The sequence below is a fragment of the Thermobia domestica genome, chromosome 1, assembly GCF_964235325.1.
Source record: "Thermobia domestica chromosome 1, izTheDome1.hap1.1, whole genome shotgun sequence".
In the NCBI taxonomy this organism is placed as follows: Eukaryota; Metazoa; Arthropoda; class Insecta; order Zygentoma; family Lepismatidae; genus Thermobia; species Thermobia domestica.
Genome location: NC_137454.1, coordinates 63,499,753 through 63,521,509, shown reverse-complemented (window position 1 = coordinate 63,521,509; position 21,757 = coordinate 63,499,753). Strand labels below are relative to the sequence as shown.

Sequence of the window (21,757 nt, the reverse complement as noted above, 5' to 3'; positions counted from 1 at the left end):
AATTTGCAACAACATATATTGTTGCATGGAGTAATGCGTGTGGTGGTCAAAATAGAAATTTCAAAGTCGTATCGATGTGGATGTGCATTGTGCAGTGTGACACGAACACATCTGAAATGCTTCAACGTAACTCTCTAGAGTCCGAATATAGTTTTCTATCCAACGATCGTGATTTCTCACATATAGAAAAGCATCTGAAAATTCAGACTAACCTCTTTCATCTTAATAACTATTCGGAAGTTATCCGAGATTGTGGAAGAAAGAATGAATTTGAGGTAGTGCAAATGACGAGTAAAAATATGGTAACCACCAAATCATTGCCATCTCATCTCGTAAAGAGGAAAGTGAATTCGAATAAATGCAAATTTCCGTGGTTGAAGATAGATAAAGGAAATAAAAATGGAAAAGTGTAATTCTGGAATAGTGTGTTACAAGACATTTTCCAATATGGAAGAATATGACTGTCAACTTTTAAATGTGAAAGGACGGTCAAAAGATTTGGGTTCAGTACATTTGTCCTCTTTGTATCCATCTGGACATTTTATAAGTAGAGCAAGGAAGACAGATCTTCTTTCTCTCTTACAGTTCTTTCCACTAGTTCACTACTTATTTTACCAGAACCTGCAATCACTAGAAGATTATCGTGCTGAAGTTCATGAAGAACTTTAATCTGACCATGATGGTTTCGACAATTTCTGACTCTCATGAAGTCACTAATAAAGGATTTCTATTGTTGTATTTTTAAGGTCTGAAACATTTTCTAAAACTATTTTCCTATGTACGAGGGGTGTTTAGCAATTATTGTGCCTGCTGTAGAAGGCATTATCTGAAATAGATGAAATAGTATATGCAGCATAACCCTTTGAATGTTTAGAGACTAAGTGGAAAAATGACATATCTTCTGTCAGGAACAATAATTGTTGAACACCAGGGGCGCATCCACGGGAGGTCCACCAGGTCCGAACCCCCCAAAACTTCCTAACTATCTACATTAGTGCACTTTCACAGTAAAACAATACTTATTTAATAAGAAAATGATTGGTGTAGCGTGAAAACTTGATCTTACACTTCATCTGTACTCTTTCTCTTATAAAAACATCTAGTTCTATATTTTTTCCCCCGAAAATATAGGTGGAAGTAATATACAAATACTTATCGTCTTTTCGGGCGCAGAATAATACTTGTTCAATACTATATAGAAGCAGTGACTTGTAGTATTTTTGGGTGCGCGCCTGTTCAACACCCCTTGTATTGTAATACGTTGTCGAGTGTACTATCACAAAATTGTATACCAACCAAACTAACTCGAAACGGCTGTTTTCCGATGAATTTTTCATGTCGCAAAACTTTTCTTTTCTTTCTTCATTGAAATATTTTATGTGCATACTTTTGAAAAGCAAGTTGGAAAAAAAGACGACGTCGAAGAAGAATTGTTCTACAGAATTTTTCTGTGTAACATTAACCTTATTTTTCCTCAGTGATGAACATTCTGACATTTAGTTCAATCTGACTTTACACAATACTTATATAAACCTGGAAATTTGTAAATCGTGACCTGGAAAAACTGGAGAAGTCGCGGAATTCGTGCTTGTCAAGAAAGTAGGAACCCTGAAACCCAGACAACGCATTTTACATTTGGCTAGGTATCAGTATATCTACCAATTATCAACTTATTGTTCTAAAAATCTTTGTAGGAAGGGGGGGGGGGGGGGGTTGGAAATACAGATATTTCGATAGAACTTGTTCTGCTACAATTATTCGAACTGCTTTGGTTAGGTCTGTTTTCAAGCTCCGGTGCTTCAAAAATGAATTTTTCGCATTTTCTATGGGCCTTACCAGATACATTCTTACCCGACGCCGAGCACTGTATGGTTAATGTCTATGAAAGATAATAATGTAAAGATTAAACGTCATGTTTTATTTATTAAGAAGTATTATTCTAGAAGAACTATGACGTAAATTGCTTCCATTTGTTTGTAAACCGAACAATAATAAGAGTACAAAATGATGATTATGAATTACGTTCATCTATAAAGAAAATTGTAAAGAAATATTTAGTGGTAAATTTGAAGTTAGAGTTAATGTTCATGTATACACATGACTGTTTGGGTCATGCCTCGTATAAAGAATGGGCAATATTTCACAGAATACAACACAGAGTCATTGCTGAAGTTTGTGACAAGGAAGAACTCGCATGCAGTTACATGTAATTTATATGTCTTTTGGCTCTTCGTTGAGTTGGTGGATCGTTTAAGAATTATTTGTGCATTAAAAGGTCCTGACCTACCTGATATCTTCAGGACGAGTTAAGGCAAAATGCACTTCACAGCTTTCACTTTTGACACTGCTTAAAGAAACAACGGCTCTTGGTGTGCTATTTCTACCTATCTCAACTATTGGGAAATATCTGGTAACGCAAAACTTTATACTCGACATCCCTAGAAGGAGCCGACGATTTGTGTCAAGAAACGAAAAGAATGTTTTGAGTAGGCTAAAGCCTCTTCAAATTCTCGAAATTTTCTCTCAGTCTGATCAAAAAAGAGATTTTTCAGTATGTCCAGGTTGCAAACTTTTCTTCAATCGTAACAGCTTACGTCTTCGTATTTCTTTCTACATTTTTATATCAAATCTAAGGATATGTTAGATATCCGAAACCGTTACAAATTATAATTTAAAATAAAGTGGTTTTAAGCTTTGGTCAATGTTTCTTTTGTTAAAATCAAATCTAACATGGATCCCCTAATTCTTTACGGAAACGTTTCGAGAGCAAGAGAGAGAGAAAACAGTAATCATTTTAGCCAATTCTGTATATACACATATATTTCTAAATGTTTAAGAGTTTGTATGCTTAGTCTAGCTAATTGATGCTATCAACACATAAAGAAGGTAGTTGCTTTTGATATCTAAAGTGAAACTTATATAAAACCAAATCGCCACTGGCCAAAAGCCATCTGGCAGTAGAAAACTAAAGCTGATGTTAGTGCGTTTGTTTCTTTAATAAAATTAATTCTTGCGAATAATAAACGAAAGTCTTTCCAGTAGTTATATTAAAAGTCTGCCTTTGTCAGGCATTTTGCAAACAGGACTAAGTTGCACCATTTTAATTATTTAAAACTATTAAACAGCCTTCAGGTTTACAACTAAACACATATTACTAACTACAAAAATACACATGCATACAAGTTGTGATATTATTTACAGTAAGTTAATGTTGCCGGCATACCCATTTCAAATCAGGATAAGCACTTAGTTCACTGAGTCCTGACACAGATACATGTTGACATTGGCATGCATAGGCACGACACCCAAAGGCAGGAATGAGATGAGTCTTCACACGGTCAAATTCAGGCATGTTGTTTCTTAGAAATAAATAATCTGTTTTAGCTTTCCACTTGAAATTATCAAATCTCGACACCAAGAAATCACATGACGTACAATGGAGATTGTTACACGCTCTGTCAAAGAAAGTATATACAAATATGTGGTAAATAAAGCATACGTACTTCATGCGGGCTTGAAACAGATCTACAGCATACATAAAGTTATAATGGTCATGAATTTTGTATCAACTTAGAAAACTGTACGACAGATAGAATTGTGATTGTTTCAAGTTTCTGAAGTAAAAGCATTATAATATACATGAATCAAGTTCATTAGGTACGAAAAACATCTTTTTACGTTAGAAAGAAATATGGTAGCTGATGCTTTCGTTACGTAGCAACCAAAATGCTAATATTGGAAGTGACAAAATTACTTGACTCATCCATTGAAATACTTTGTTTCTTGTATGTAGAACAATTTGTACTAACCACTATAATCAGTTCATTGTTCCTCGCACAATATTCAGATTTAACTTGTTTCTTTTTATAGAAAAAAAAATATTTCACATACTTGCGTTGTTTAATTATTAATTACGATCCAATATTTCACTTCCTAACACTGGAAGCTTGGGTAGACCTCTGAAGAAATTATAAATATTCTATTTACATACTTGCCATGTTGTTTTCTTTCTTATGTTTAGAAAATACTTTTGAATTTAAAATTTGAACTCCTAACTCTCTTACTATTTACAAACTAAATGAAATTTTTATTTACGGCCATTATATGAAAATCGTTAACTGTTACTGCAAAAATAGCAATTCTTTACACTCAGTTACCGTGTGTCAATGTAGCTAGTTCTTTACAAAAATTACTGAAGAAAAAACTAAATTCTCTTTTATGTGGATTTCGTGGTAATTCTTAGTTAATGATGTGATTCCAGCTTCTGTCTAGAGAACCTTGTTCCAGGTTTAGTTCTTAGTTGTAATGAAATATTATTCATACGCAGTGTTTTCTTATAGCGAAGACGTTCTACGGAATATTCTTGTCATTTTAACGGATTATCTCAAGGCTGCCAAATCTATATATATATAATTGAAAATCACTATGTCTGTGACTTTAATCTCCTGACCCGCCCAAATTTGTAACATGGATGAGGTTCGAGGCTGGGCTGGTTTTACGCTATTCACTTTGTTGGTAGAACTGAGGGTTGGGGGAGGAGGAGGAGTATAAAAAATAAATAAAACTTAAAACCCCTGAAGCACCCAACCGATCTTAATCAAATTTTCAACATAGATGAGGTTCAGGTCTGGAATTGTTTTGTGATTTTAATTTGACGGAGCAACGTAGGGGAGAAGAAGGAGGGGGAGATATATAAAAATCAAATTATATAAGACTGAAAGTGACTATTTTTGTAATTTAATAACTCTTGAACTATCCGACCGATCTCAAACAAAAGATACATGAGGTTCGGATCTGGAAACATTATTGTAATTTCACTTTAACAGTAGATCCTAAGGGAGGGAGAGGAGAGGGGGCGTATAAATAAAAACTAATAAAACCTAATAACTTTTGAACTACCCAACCAATCTCGATCAAATTTTCAACATATATGAGGGTCAGACCTTGGGTGTTTTTATCCTTTCACTTTGACGAGCCAACGTAGGGGAGGGGGGAGATATGTTAAAATAATAATAATAAAATAAAAATGACTGCCTTTGTGGCTTCATCACTCTTGAACCACCCGACCGATCTCAACCAAATTTTCAACATACATAAGTTTAGGGGCAGGGATTAGTTTAGGCTATTCACTTCGACGATGCAACGAAGGGGAGGAGGGGGATAAATTTAAAAATGATCAAAAATGACTGATATTAATGTTGAATCCATAGTTTTCGTGGTCGATGAGAGAAACAGTGACACTTCTGATGCTGTTTCAACTCAAGTTCGGCCGTGATAGTTGGGGAGGGAGAGGGTACAACGTAGTGGAAGTGGATAAACATTTAAAAATGATCGAAAATGACCAATATTAGTGTCGAATCCATAGTTTTAGGAGTAGCTGAGATTAACAGTGACAATTCTGATGCCGTGTGCCGCAGCACGGAAGAGGAAGGGGAGCTATATATAATAATGATCGAAAATGACCAATATTAGTGCCTAATCCATAGTTTTGGGGATTATTCAGATGACGGTGACAGATGACAGAACAGATGGGGAACAGTGACATTTTCGATCCGGTTTAAATCCAAAATCAGCCCCGCCACTTAGGGGAGGCGGAAAAGATATATATATATATATATATATATATAAATGATCGTAAATGGTGTCGAATTTACAGTTTTCTGGGTCGCTTCGATGAACAGTGATACTTTCGATCCCGTTTAAATTCAAATTCAACCCCAAAACGTGGGGAAGGTGGAGGAAGAGATATTTAAAAATGATCGAAAATGACCGATATATTGGTGCTGAATATATATATATATATATATATATATGTGTGTGTGTGTGTGTGTGTGTGTACAGGGTGGTAGGTAACTCCACCGAAAAACTTTGGGAGGCAGTTCCTTATACGAGATGAAAGAAAAAAGTTTTAATAAACATGGGTCGAAAAACGTCTCCTTTCAAGAGTTACGAACTACCGAAAATTCGAAATATCACGTTTCAAAACGCCGTGGCTTAGAAACTATATATAGGGCCTATCCCAAGCGGTTTAAGGAATCACACAGAAACTGGTATACGCTCTATCTAAATATCCATGTTTCAGAATTCACCGGTACCAGCGTAACGAACGCACCACTAGTACTTAAAGGAGTATCCCTATACTTCAACTTCCTTTTTACAGTTCCTTTCACCGATAACGGAAAATGGTAAAACATGAATATTTAGATAGAGCACATACTAGTTCCTGTGTAATTCCTTAAACCGCTTGGGATAAGTCCTATAGTTTTTAAAGTGATTTTTCGAATTTTCAATGGGTCTGAAAGGAGACGTTTTACGCCCCATGTTTATTAGAACTTTTTTCTTTCATTTCATATAAGGAATCGCCTCCCAAAGTTTTTCGACGGAGTTACCTACCAGCCTGTATATATCTATATCTACATCTATATCAGATACAAATATGTGCATTTAAATTATTTATTTCAACCCAGCGAAGCGGGTAATATATGCTAGTGTTTAGGTAAGTCCAAACTTTTCTTTCTGATATGTGTGAACAAAACATTAGTATATTCTTTCTTTGTATTTATTTTATTTTTTTGTCACGTCCAAAACCTTCCATGAGTACAGATCAAGAGATAATTAAAAGCTGTTCATTTGTGATCCCTAGAAATGCAAGACAAACACCAACAACCACGCACACATTGCATTCCTTTCACGGATTTTGGTGCATTTCAAAAATTGATTATTGGAATTGCAACGAACATCTGACAGGATCTACTGTTTGAAGTAAAACCCAAACCACTACTTGGATTTATATCCAATGCAAACACCTCTACCCATAATCGAACGCGAAATCACATGCACAAAACAAGAGCTTTACATACTAGGCCATGAAGATGCTATGGCAAAAAATACATCATCTACATATGTTTCTGAGTTACACATATGTTCAGGTATGCTACCATGACATGCATGAAACTCAGTATTCAGAATATATCTAAAAATAAAACATTATGCATTTCATATATTTTAAAAAGAAAGATTTATTGCTAAAATTCTATGAAATGAAAATACATTTTTTTAAAAAAGCCTCCGAACATATTAATTTTTGGACGTAGGAAGTTTCGTGTAACCTCTTCGCAGCAAGTTTTAAAAACAAAGGCCCTAATACTCTTGATGTGTAATAATATAATATCTAAAATACAGGGTGCGGCAGCGTTCATAGTAGGATATTAAAAACACACCATCAGGCAGTAACTGTAATTTATTTATTACCTCTTATGTAAATTAATAGTTAAAAGTATGCCATTTACTAATGTGTAAGTCACTGTCAATTGCGTGGATTACTTTTTGAATATGACTCCTGTCAAATGATGTCCCCTCTGCACAACACATTCATCTAGGCGGCGTTGGAAGCTTTCCATAACTCGGCGTAACGTATTCCCTGGGATATTGCCGACTGCAGTTCTGATGCGATCCTTCAACTCAGGAATGGTGGCACAACGTGGTGGGCTTCTTGCTTCAGGTAGCCCCAAAGGAAAAAGTCTGCACATGAAAGATCAGGTGAGCGAAGCAGCCAGGAAATGTCACCAAAACGGGAAATTACTCTACCTGGAAATGTCTGTCGCAAGAAATCCATGCAAATTCTGTCTGTATGCAAGGTCGCTCCGTCTTGTTGAAACCATAACTGCTCCACATCCACATCGACCATACCTAATTGGGAAAGAACGAAGTCTTGCAGCATCTTTAGGTAGCGTTCACTGGTGACATTTACAGCCACACTGTTGCCATCCTCAAAGAAGTATGGGCCAATAATCCCAAAGGAAGCAGCTCCACACCACACTGTGACACGAGAACTGTGCAAGGGCTTGATGTGCAGTTCATGCGGGTTTACATCACTCCAATAACGCATATTCTGTTTATTCACTGAAACACATAACTCGAAATGAGCTTCATCTGGCATCATGATGGTGTGCACATTTGTGAATTTTGGCGAAAGAGATCACGCATAGTTAAGCAAAATGTTTCTCGTGAAACCCAATCGTGAGGCCTAATTTCCTGAACAATCTGCAGCTTATATGGGTGAAAATGGAGATGATCTTGCAATATTCTCCTGAATGAGCGATCGGACATATGCACAGTTTGCGAATGACGACGCGCAGATCTTTTTGGGCTACGCAATATTGCAGCACGAACATTTTCCACGGCTTCTGGTATCCGCATAGTTCTTTCACTTCTTCCCGGTTTGCCATTGCAAACAGAACCTGTTGTTCGAAATGCACGTACCCACCTCACAATGGCCCATCCATCTGAAACTTCCCCATGACGTCCCAAGTTGAAATGTTGCCGAAATAGACGCTGGGTAGCAACAACAGAGTCGTTATTCTTGAAATAACTTTCAACAGCAAAGACACGATGCTGTGCACTCCACCGCTCCATATCACTGTCACACTCGAAATGGCAGCTCATTAGTACACGAATGCGGCACGAGCTGGCGCACATTCATGCAGTACGTCATTGTATTACGCAAGTCAAATTACGCTATGAATGCTGCCGCACCCTGTATTAAATTATTATTATTATAATACTGTTTATATTATTATTATGTAAAACATTATAATCATATTACCGTATTAATGGATTTTGTTGAATCTGAGTAATACAAGTTTAAATCACGGATTTCTAGAATACGAAGTTACGATTACCCACCTACAAATTGTGTTTATTTATTTTGTTATTTTAATATTGTATCCACTCTGGCAACTATTGTCAAAGCTATTTGAAACCTCTTGTTCGAAGACAGAACACGTAAAACAAGTAACAGATGGTAGAAGTTTTATTGTAATCTACAACTCCAACTACAATGAATACAAATCAAACAATGAAGTTGGTAATACCTACCTAGGACTGGTTAAAGTTGACCTCCCGACACATACATCAGTTCCTCCGAGATAAACGGGGTAACATTTATGTGGTTGTTTCGAGGCCTGAGATTCTTGTTTGGTTTTGTCTGAAGCAACCTCGACTTCTTTCAAAATATCATCCAAACTATCTGAGTCGTCTCTAACAAAATAAAATTCTGAATAAATTCAGTGTTAGTCCACATCACACTAAATATAATTAAGATTAGGATTAAGAAATAGTTTTTGCTTTCCGCAGCTATGGCCATGTTAGATCGTTACGTATGAAGAATGATGTGCCTCGACGATCACACTGCTCGGGGAATTGGGGAAGAAGAAAAGAATGGGGAAGGAAGAAAGCAGACTGGAACCATTATGTTAGGTACCAGCCCAACATTTGCCTCGTGTAAATGAGGAAAACTTGTGAGAACCTCACTCAGGATAGCTGGGCTGAAAAAGCAGATCACGGACAGAATCTCCAAAGGTCTGGAGCAGATATATTAGTATTGCTAATATCTGATTTGGGCTTTTTTCTAGTTTCTTCTTATTCTTATTATTATTTACTGTAGTTTTCTGGTTTTTAAACTTTAATATAAAGAATACTTAGAAACGAAATGTTACACATTTCTAAGAAGTGTTTACTGTTCTGAAATTTATACCGTATTGTACTAATATGTGTTTCCTGGCCAGGACAAAGCTCTCAGCAATACCTAAAAGCACTATCACTCGTAACTTCATTTTCGAGGTATTATATTCTCACAGTTTATATTTATCTTAGTGTGAAAAACACTTAAAATGTTAATAACAACTATATTTGCAGTTACACGAGCGAAATTAAAGGTCTATATTTCCTTGCCACAAGTATAAAGGTATTAATCGATTTATGTTAATATCCTACATTAAAAATGGGGAGAGGCAGCATGGCAAACAGGCTAACATTTCTCATAAAATAGAGATAGAGTGGTATTTGTGTTGTGAACTGAAAGATTTATCATGTTAGAATGAACCAAGCGTGTAGTTCCATTGGTTTCTGAACAAATAAAGTAAGTTATTATGACAAGGGCATTCTGGCATGATAAAACTTCCAGTTCTTAACACAAATACCACTCTCTCGATTTCGTCAAAATGCAGTTAGTCCGTTTTGGCGTGGGATCCCGTAAATAATGTTCATTTCAAGTTTGAAGTTATAGATAACAAGTTATTTCATATGTCTACTTCAGTTACTACGAGAATACTTTTTTTTTTTGGGGGGGGTAATATTATTTAACAAAAGATGATGCTGACCCCAATTTTCAAATCTGCACTTCTTTTCAGTATAAAAAACTAACGGGACCAAAAAAAAAAAAAAAAACGAAATACGTCAATATTTTTTTTTACTTTCGACAAAGAATATACAAGACAAACAATGAATACCTTACCCATCCTGTGTTTGGAAAAGTAATCGCCGAAAATGTTCAAGTATGTTGGTAGTCTTTGTCGGAGCATTTAAACAACGAGTTTAACATATGTTGGAATAAGAGTATCGGACTCGTAAAGGAGTTAAATAACATCTTCATCTTTTAATGTCATAATTAAAAGTACCGAGTTACTTTGACAACTTATGGCAATTATCTTAACAAATGCAAGATTTGGCTAGGCAATAAATATCTTTCTTATATCTACAGAGAAATTTGAGGTTTTCCATGTAAAGCCCATAGAAGATATGGAAAAAAAATCACACATGTTTATTTATTATCTATCTCGCCATTAGAATAAATTATTCTATATTATTATTCGCGAATATTTTCTTTAGTCTACCTTAGTTCTGAACTAGCAACTGATGTACAACACACTAATAGTTAATATCTGTAACACTCACAACAAGAACTTTTTATCTCACCTGGAGTAAGCGTTTTTAGCTGAAGTCTTCAATGATTCCGTTTTGTTTGTTTTCGGGAGACTTCCTCTCTGTGACCTGACAAGAAACTTCGCTTCCACTTCTTCTAATAGGTCATCAAGATCTTCATCCATTGCTAATAATTTCTTAATACTAATAGCTACCACTACTCTCCTTCACAATCTAGGGGGAAAAAAACATACATACATTAAATAATTTTTGAAATATATAGTATGAAGACATGCTTCAATGTATCCGGAAAAAGGGCTGACATTTTTTCATTCTTACAGTCCTAAGTACTGGAAATTGATAAATGATACAACGAAAATGCCTGCAGTGTGTTGACAAAACATTGTGAGATAAAGAATAAATTAATAACTGAAAAACAAACAACTTACCTGATTAATACGGCTTGAAAACATCGTTAGCTTGCAGAACAGCTCTTATTTGTAGTTGAATGGAGGAATGAATGGTTTCCAGAAGAATATTGTATGAAATCAGAGGCTTGCATTATAAATTGTTAAAATCTTATTTATCTGAATGTAGTTGGAATTTGTAAAGAGGTTAATGGTAGAAGAGAAATATTTCAATTATCTACATTGCCAGTGTCGAACGGAGTACCACTAGGATCCATATTAGGTCAACCTTTTGTTTACTGTATATATATATACGACTTAGCGAAAAATTAGGCTACGTCAAATAAACATTATATGCTGAGATGTAAATATCCTTGTTAGTGAGGACTCAGTAGATGAAGTAGGGTGGCTTGCCATAGGTAATATTTACTAAAATTATCGCGAATTGTTAACTGCTGTAGGTAAATACCGGACAATTGTCGAATTTATACAGAATTGTGCAGATAGTTAGTCTCATTGAAACACGTCATATAAAACTCTCAATTTCTGAAAAGACCTGGACTTTTGTAGTTACTAAAATTACCGATCCATATACAGTGGTGCTATTCAGCCGGTTCGCTAGAACCGATTGTTAAAATATTTCCAGTTCGCAGAACCGTTTCTTATATCCAGACATGACAGTAAATTTTACCCTGTTATACCCAAGATCAGTAAATTTTAGTTTAAGTATCTTTGTTTTTAGAAATCCTTACAGCTACAAGGTTAAACATTGATCTCTCAGAACAAGGTATAAGCTTTATTATTTAATCTCAAATATCAAAAATGAGAACTAGGATCACATAAGTGTAGTGGTAATGGTTACTTATATTTGAAACGCATATATATCATTATAAGAGCAACCCACATTATGTTTTATTTTTTGTTTAGCTATGCTTTATTTTTTTTTTCAATTATGCTTTATTGTTAATATCAATCATTGTTTTACATTAATCGTATTTACTATATATTAAATATTATAAGTATCTTGATGTATTTATTAATATTTTATAAAACCAGTTACTTTCAAATTTAATGAACTTTCTACTTAATGCACTGTAAAGAGATTCGCTTTACTCGAGGCAGTTGCTTTTTATCACTTGTGTGCGCGTTAGAGGTGCATATATACAGAAAGGGAAAGTAAAAGATGCCACCAAAAGGTACAGAAAGTGCTGAAGTTCAAGAGGTACACATAACAATATATTGCGGAGTTAACATAACAAATAATACAGTATGTTAAACTTGTAGTTAAACAGAATTTTCCAATAATTGTGCTGTATATTCTAAATTATGCTTTATTTTCTAAAATTATGCTTTTAAACTTAGTTGCTTCTGGAACCTTAGACAACCACAACCATGTTCAAGGTACCAACCATATGTGTAAATTGCTGTTATGCTTTTGGATTCACTAATCATTATCAACAATTGCTCAACCATTTGTGAATTAGGATCTTTTCATACTTTTTGATAAGCATCTATCTTGGATAAGTTCTTTCCAAGATATTCGCAGTGGTACCCAATTTCGTCACACTACCTTGTATTCGGATGCTGTGTAGGTCTCTACTTGTCACTTGTGGTATTCAGTAAAAAATTTGTTTTTCTCTACCTTCTATGTGTCTTTTTCTTAAGAGAGAGATATCCATCTACCTTCCTATCAATCTACTCTCTCTCTCTCAATATATATATATATCGAGAGAGAACCGGTTGTTAAAAAATTAGAATAACACTACTATTCATAGATAATATAAAAATATAGTAATATATTTCTTCATGTTTGCACAGTATGAAACTTGCTCCGTTCGGAATGCTGATTTTTAAACATTATCAATATAAAATATAGAATTAAAATTGAATAACATTTGAAAACTCATCAATCAATAAATAAATTAATTAACAACTAAACTCTGTATCTAAACACTTGTAACGGTGGACCGTTATACTTTCTTAGAAACAGGGTTGGCAAAAACCATGGTTTTTATTGAAAAACCCAAAAAACCAGGTTTTTTTTGGTGTAAACCATGTTTTTTGGTTTAAATAATTTACTCTATGTATTTATATTAAATATGGACAGAAATTAGTTTGTTTCCCCTTGATGTTATTATGCAACAACAAGGTTATGCTGGAAGGGGTCACATAAGCTTAAAGCGGAATCCAAACAGCTTCTCGGCTTACATCCAAGAGAAATTGTCAATTTGGACACGAAACCGGGACTAATTGGTCACAAATGCGATTGCCGACTCACTCACAAAGGACTTCTGATGAAAAATACGTTGTACTGATCTTTACATAGGTCTACTTGTTAATATAATTGTCAAGAGTTATTTCAGAAGGACAAAAAGATAAACAGTTACACAAGTAAAAACATTATACAGAATTATATATAAATCGGGAAACTCCCGCCTTAGCCATTGGAAAAATCCTGTTATTACTTTAAATGTATTTGTAAGTAAAATTTTAAGGTTAACGTATCATAATCACTAACTAAAACTGAGGTATTAAATTACAAATTTGGTATGTAGATATCATTCAATAACATTAAACCAAGTCAAATACAAGCTGATGTTGGAAGCTACGTAGGCAGTTGATAAATTTGGCAATTTCTATCAATATATCTAAGCAACCTTGGCTTCTTTATAAAACAACAGGCATTCACTCAAGTAGAAATATATAATTTGGTTTCATTTCGTATGTTTAGGCTTAACATCCTTAAGAAATACTAAGGTCATCACGGAGAAGACTTTTGCTTAAAGGGACACCTCGAATCGCTACTTGGTTTACACTTGAAAGATGGGTTGTGGTTCGACCGAGAATTAAACACGGGACCCAATGATTAAAAGGTGAAAAGTACATAAATGTAATGCGGATGGTTTGATATGTGGAAACGTCACCATGAAGTTCACACGTTTTAAAGCATTTTTCGTTCTTTTTTTTCTTTTTTGTTTGTTTAAACCAGTTGGTTTTTTTGAAAAAACCAGCTGGTTTAAACCACCTTGGTTTAAACCCGCCAACCAGCCAGCCAGAAATAACGATGAGTCACACTTGAAACTACTCAGAATTACATTTCGAGTAAAGCTGGAAGATTTAAGAGCTTTGGAGGAGGTTTACGGTTCATTTGAAAATTCGGGCGCTTTGCAGGGGTCTACAATTCATTTGAAATGCGAAATGTACATAGAAATTTATAACTGGTGGTAAGGCTATTCTAGACCAACTTGACCATTGATCGCAGTTGTTGAGGTAATCTGGTCCTCTAACCATGAATACATCGAGCATACAATAATCCTCAAATTAAAAATGAATATATATATATATATATATATATATATATATATATATATATATATATATATATATATATTTTGCCTTCCTAAGACCTTCTGGACTGTTATTACCCTAGTGTATACCCAATAATTGCGTACCGATTGACAATATGCACACAAACTAACATACCCTAGAACTGATTACGTACTATCCTATTATATGCAATTATTTCATCACGAAATTCATTCCTAGTGCCCTAGAAATTATTTCTTAGGGTAGGAGTTGTATTCATGAGTGGGGTTCATTTTACGAGTACTTTCCCTTACGAATAGAAATGCACGTCGTCCAGCCTTGTCTCGCTTGTCATAAAAATGACTACAAAAAAAGTTGCTACTAAAAAGCGAGAATGTTATGTAACCGACTGAGGGTAGGAACGCAACAGAGGGTCCCGCGCGAAAGTGTGTCCGTAGGAAATAAGGTATGAAGGGTATGGGCATAAACGACGACAGTGCAAAAAAATTACAATTTATGGTGGACTATTTTAAAGCAGTGCCGATATAAGTTTCAAACAAAATGAAAATGCTGTTAATACGTGTAGCTGCAGATGAAATGGTAACAATAAATATAATATTGAAATACCAAGTAGGCCTATAATGCAAGTAATTCTCTTCACTTGTTAATTGACACTACTTACAATCGAACGGGAAGAAGATCTCTGCTGAACAGGTTCACAAGAACTCTTCACTACAGTACACTACGTGCAGTGCTTTTGTTAAGGACCTATTTTCGTAACGTTCCGCCCAGAGTATACTAACGAGGTATCTAAACCCATTAAAAAGTATGCTGTCTGCATAAGGAAAAGAGGTTCCTTAGGCATTCACCATTGTATGAGGGATATTGTGTTTTAGACGAGGCCAGTCATTAATTGCATAGAACGTCACATTTTCATTTTCTTGCAACAAAGCAGAGGCAGACTACCATAGGTTTGATTAGACTTCAATTGTATAACATGTAAAATGTTCATGGTCTGTTACTATCCTAGTTTAGGTAGCAAATTCAAGAATTAGGGTTGAATTCACAAATTATTACTTCTTTCTGAAGAAAATGGATTACAAGCTCCCTACAAAGTTTCTTATAGGGGTAAGAGTTGCATTCATGGGTACAGATCTACTTTCCAAGAGCTTAATCGTTATATGACATGTGTCGTGCGGATCGACAGTCCAAGAGACACGAACTAACATGTACTAAGTGGCCACTAAAAAGCACAAATGCTGTCTAACCGATACAGGGCACGACAAAGCGGTGGACACCGCGCGATACATCACAAGAATGGTTCAAGCATCAGCGACGGTGGATAAGCGCGTAAGCGATGACACTGGAAACACAGGTTACGACGTGTGTTTGTACAGTTCTCACGCAACAATTAAGAAATTATAAACTACGTTTTCTCACGTAGTACCATGAAAATTGTACTTTAAAATATTCAATAAGTTATAATAGGGTCTAAACCATGTTTATTGATAGAAGTGCAATGAAAAACCTCTTAAATTATTACGTTTTTCCTGTACATTTTGCATATTTTGGAACATTTAACCAACCATCTGTGCGAAGTACGTAATAGGTTTAAACAGTAAATTTTCCCATTGGTATGAAGCGTTGACAGATTACAGATCTCGATGAGAGGAACACAATGGTACAAAAATTATTGCGATCCGACTTTCGGAACTTCAGATAACCGCTTCCAAATGTCAGTGAAATTACCATAAAATTGTGACTGAGTTCCGACAATCCGATCGCTATTTTAAAATCCGACTGTGTTCCTCTCATTGAGATCTATAACAACGACGTAAAACATTTTTGATGTTACAATTCCTCTCAGGTGAAAGAACTCAAAAATTGAAATATCTCAAGTTCCAAAATTCGGGTTGAATTAGTTTTGTATCATTGTGTTCGTCTCACAGAGAAGCTACATTTTATGTTTAGCAACAAGTGTAGCGTAATTAGTCTGAGACCATTACAAGTGTTTCAGAAATTCATATTACTGCGAAAATCCACGTGTTCTTACAACCCTCGCATACGCGAATACCCACCCTCGCCAACGCGTCCCCGCCCTGATCTGACTAAGCATTAGTGTTTCCAGTGGCTACCTGGCACAAGTTAGTTTGTTTTTCGCACTATGGTTTTTATCGCATGTCTGGACCATGCATTTATATCAATTTACACTGAATTGAATTTCATCTATTTTAAGTCGAATATTGTCATGTCTACGAGTATCTTTTGAAGACGGAAGTTGGTGAAAGGAATGTAATTTTTCAACAATCACATGAAGTGGTGCGATTATCTGCAGTTCCCAAAGCGGATAGCAATTTTGTATTTATGCTTGTACCATCGTGTTCCTCTCATCAAGACCTATGGTAATCGTGCAAAATATTTGTAGTATCACAATGCTTTACCGCACCCAATTTTCCAAAAGTTTCCCCCTTATTCCTGATCCCCTCATTTCTAATTGTATTTTCTGTTACATACATATTACCAAATGAAATTTTACAAATTGTGTCATTCAGACGCCAGTCAACGCCGGGCAGCTCTGTAACTTCTTCATTCATATTTAAATGGACGATATCAGAGAGTTGTTTATGAAGAGAAAGAGTCTAAACTGTTGCCTGTTAGACACGGAGTACCTCAGGGATCTATTCTTGGTCCGATTCTTTTTATTGTTTATATTAATGACCTTCCATACAACATCACTTCACCCTTCGTTAATAGATCTCAATATTTGCGTTTACTCACAACAAAAAGACTCAGTTCAGCCTATATTAAACATCACCTTAGATATTATTAAAGACTGGTGTACTTTCAACTTGCTTTGTATTAACTCTGATAAGATCAAAGACTTGGTGCTTACCTACAATAACAAAAATTCCAATGCAGAACTTAAAAATATTCCGGTCCTTTTTGGGGTTTTTAATTGATAATCATTTGAAGTGGGACGACCATATTCTTAATGTGGAATCTAGAGCTAGTAAAGGAGTTTATCTAATACGTAGATTAAGATTGTGCGCAAGTTTAAAGGTACTTAAAACTGTTTATTATGCAGTGGTGCCCACCCCCCTTCTGTCCATGACGCACCACCCCAATTGTCTATTCGTAGGTGTTCTTCCATGAAAAAAATCTTCTTTTCGATTAATTTTTACCCCCCCCCCATCCAATATATTTATATAGATTTTTAACCCCCCCAAATATTTGAATGACGCAGTTTGCGTCATAGCCCCCTCTTGTGGGCACCCCTGTATTATGCTCAAGTTCACATTCATTTAAGTTATGGCACGATACTTTGGGGTCATCAGTCCTCCATCACAAGCCTATTGAAAATGCAAAAGATATGTGTAGCTCGGACTCCCTAGTCGTGCACACTGTTGGCCAAGCTTCGTTAAATTAAGAATTATGACAGTACCTGCAATGTTCATATACCAATGTTTGCTTTACATCAAGGAAAACAATCATATTTTCAATGAATTAGAGTACTCTCATATTTATCAAACTAGAAACAAAAACCGTTTAGAATTATTTAGATGTGAATATAGTAAGACACAAAAGACCTTTTCCTATATGTCAGTTAAATTTTATAATTTTCTTCCTATATTTCTAAGAGAACTTCCATTTCTGGCTTTTAAAAAACAAGTACGGAAATTACTTAATAATTGTATATATAGTGTTGAAGAATTTTTTGAACTCAAAATTGATAGCTAAAATATTTGTGTCTGTTACGCAGTGATCTTTGTTTATATTATGGTATATTACGGTATGTTATATATGTAACACTAAAATTTACAACTTCTATCTATTTCTGACGACTGCAATACATCTGATGTTCTCAGATGTTTCTGCAATAAAATTTATTATTATTCATTTTACAAACTCTTATGTTTGGGATGAAGAGGTCCCATGTTATGTTCTTTGAAGGATATCGTGTTGGGCAGGTTCTAGAATGTGGCATATATTCCGAAGTTAGGCGTCCGCTTTCGTCAAGTTTTTTCACTGTTATCTCATTTCCACACTTTCTGCAATTTGTTATTAGGTTCATTAATCCGTTCTCTTCACAAACTTTTAAAAGATTTTGCGCGTTATCAATGTATTCCTTCACAAACGTTAAAACTGCTAGTTCATTGCCCTTGTACATTCGCCATATTGGTAACATAAATGCTCGTTTCTTTCCCACAATGCAACTGTTCGGTTACCTTGCGCCAAGTAGTTCCCTCCGCTCGCCATATAGTCCCATGTTTATAACCGCTTATATATAACAAATAAACAGATTTTTCGAGACTCTTATATATTATCAAGCAGACAAACGATCAAATTATTCATATATTTCCTGTAAATTTTAAAAATTTCGCTGGAAACGGACACCCAACTTTGGAATTTAACCCTAGAATGGTGGTCCGCACACATAGGTGAAGCTGGGTTAGTAGCAAGATTGACTCCTATTTTTATCAAAGCTCAGTACTCAAATTACGTAGTAATGTTCAAGCGATAGTAAATGAAGCTAGGTTAGTAGCCAGTGTAATTGCTTTCCATAATATAAGTCAACGAATGTTGACTAGTGTTCTAGAACCCTGCTCGGTGCTGGTATAGATTTGGCGCATCACATTTTGAAAGATTTACCGGTAAAATTAAATACTTTGTACAAATAAGGTACATTTCTGCAGGCAACAGAATTTTATACAAAGGAACCCAGCTATATTATAGGTTTACAAGTGTATGGTTACTAGTGCAAAATCATTACAAGTGCTTTACAATGGATAAAATAACTGACTGCATATGAAAGATGACTCTTTTAGATGTTATTTTCCACAAGCGGTGTATTTCTGCAGTGTATAGAAGCATAATTTCATGTTTACAAGTGAAGCATTGTACGAAATCATGACACGTAACATTGAAACTCGTTTCTTTACCAAAATCCACTTTTCACTATCCTCCCCTACATGTATACCCACCATCCCTGACGTGCCTGCTTCCTTCAGATCCGCAAGCTTCGTTCTGCACAGATTCAGTAGATGTGATTCGTGTTTCTAATGGGCACCTAGCACAGGATGGTTGGTTTTCACTGTACTTTTTATGCCAAAGGTCCTAAAGGCATATTTATACGCAAATCGAAAAATAATTGTAATTTTTGAACAATTACTTCCAGTGGTCCCCCTTGAATTGCATCTATGCCAAGTGAGATATTGGTAATTATTTACGGGGTATGTTTAGTACAAGGGGTCCAGAAGCACGTAAAAAACACAAAATTTACAGGAGAAACGAGTGATGCAAGTACTTAGACGTAACATAACGTAATCAAATCTAACCTAACCTACCATAAACTAACTTAAGCTAACCTGAACTAACCTAAACTAACGTAATATTAATAGAAATAAGCGAAATTCTATCATTTTTTCGAAAATTATGCGGGACTCCTACACTAATATAACACAAACTAAACTAACCTAACGTAACCTAAACTGGCCTAACCTAACTTAAACTAACCAATCCTACCCTAAACTAACCGAAAGTGAACAGAAATTACCAAAATTGTAACATTTTTTAGAGAAAAGAACTGGACCCCTTCTGCTAAACATAGGCCTTATTTACTTTATGCAAGGCGATGATATCCTGTTACTGTTAGTATTATTCACACGTTGTCACTTGTTCCTTGATGTTCCTAATTCAGTTTGGAACTGTTTGTGCCTTTGGTGCTGTCCGCTTAGGTGGTATAGAGTATATTTTTCACACACAATTTTATTGATAAAAAAGTGATTTATTTACTTCATAAAAGATAGCTCTACGAGCGTCAACCAGCGAAGGGGGGTTAGAGGTCCCGCAGGGCTCGTTTTGGCCCACCTTTATGTCCATGATAATACCACGTGACATTACATCCCGATCGGGTGGAGCAAGTCCAATGAGATTTCTAAACTGCTCCGGGAACCAGACCAGAAGAATCGGTTCCTGACACTGCCTTGCCGAAAGTAAAGACTTCCCGTGATATTTTCATGTCGCCCATTTCAAATTTTTTTTGTAGACATTACTGAAAGAATTATTTTTCAACAATTGGGCATCAATTGTTTCGAGTGGTGCGCTAAAAGTAAATCTGCACACATTGACCATCGTCTAACGGTATTCCTGTCCCGTCCCACATTCTCATTCCACCAATTCTTTAATATAATGTATTTTCATTAATCATCTATCTCTCATCTTTGATCAATGATTAAATTTTTCATTTTAAAAGTTTTCAGTAAGTAACGTAATTGGTGCTATACAATACTAAGTGCAGCATTATTACAAATGGTGAACAAATTATTATATATAAGCTTACTACTCTAGGTGCTGATTTCGCATCGTTTGACACTAGTTCTCAAAATATTGAAGCTCATAAAGGTAAATTTTTAGCCGTATTGTTTACTCCAACTTTCGATTTGTTTTCGTTGTCAAATTCTAACGTGCGCTTTTTCTTCTTCCTCGTCCCAGTGATGCCAATTCTTTCAGAGCCGTTTTCCCTTCACAAGCTTCAGAATTTCCCTTTTCCGGACAAAATTTCCCTTCGTCCAAACCGTTCAAGTACTGTATTTAGTAAACGTATTTTTAATCGTTTTCGCTTCCACCCCCTCACCCCAATCTTATAACCACATACAAGCAGATACCTGACAACCTTCCTTTGAGCTTACGCAGAATTTGAACTTGATTTGTGGTTTACGTATCTAAGGCTTCGCGATAGAGGAGGGGGAAGAATATGGAAAGGTGTAGGCTAGGATCTATGTTAAAGGTGCAATCTCTGCATTTGCCTGGTGTGACTGAGGAAAAACCCTATAAATACCTCGGTCAGGACAGACAACCTAAATAAATCGTAAAGAATATAAAATAAATATTATGTAAATTTAATTTTTATCCTAGATATCATGATAGATTTTAACATTAATGTAACCTAAGGTACAAAGGAAATATTAAGTATATATTTGGTACGTACTTACTTAAGAACAGCACTCCCATATTTACTGAAACGAATACGACCAGTTACAAAGAAAACTCGAGCTGCTACTGTCTTTGGCTGTACACGAGGAATGTTCGTAACCACAATACAAACTAAATCAAATTTTAGAGATGAGTAATTCTTAAGAATTTATAATTCTATGCGCACAGTTATCAGAACATTTGTAACTTACACAAACACACACACACTAATGACCCAGTATTCGCCCATGTATACATATTTACATTCACGACACGCATATTTTCTTCTCTTACATCGATTAATCCTCTTCAGAATCAATTTTCTGGTTGGGAAAAAGATCTGATTGGGAAAACCAAACTGTTATAATAGT

The 21,757-nt window shown here is 35.3% G+C and overlaps 1 protein-coding gene across 2 annotated transcripts; it reads right to left on the bottom strand.

The window, feature by feature from the left end:
• Nucleotides 1-2,792: 2,792 nt before the first annotated feature.
• Nucleotides 2,793-20,898, bottom strand: LOC145685508 (cilia- and flagella-associated protein 418-like). Of its 2 annotated transcripts, none has more exons than XM_081757907.1 (4): nt 20,755-20,898; nt 10,756-10,935; nt 8,878-9,039; nt 2,793-3,455 (listed from the first exon to the last, which is right to left on the bottom strand). In XM_081757907.1, exons 2-4 carry the CDS (start codon nt 10,884-10,886, stop codon nt 3,206-3,208), a joined length of 543 nt encoding a protein of 180 aa, XP_081614033.1. In that variant the 5' UTR covers nt 10,887-10,935; nt 20,755-20,898; the 3' UTR covers nt 2,793-3,205. The 2 variants fall into 2 exon arrangements, with proteins under 2 accessions (XP_081614033.1, XP_081614036.1); XM_081757910.1 differs by having other exon boundaries at nt 20,848-20,882.
• Between the last annotated feature and the right edge of the window lie 859 nt (nt 20,899-21,757).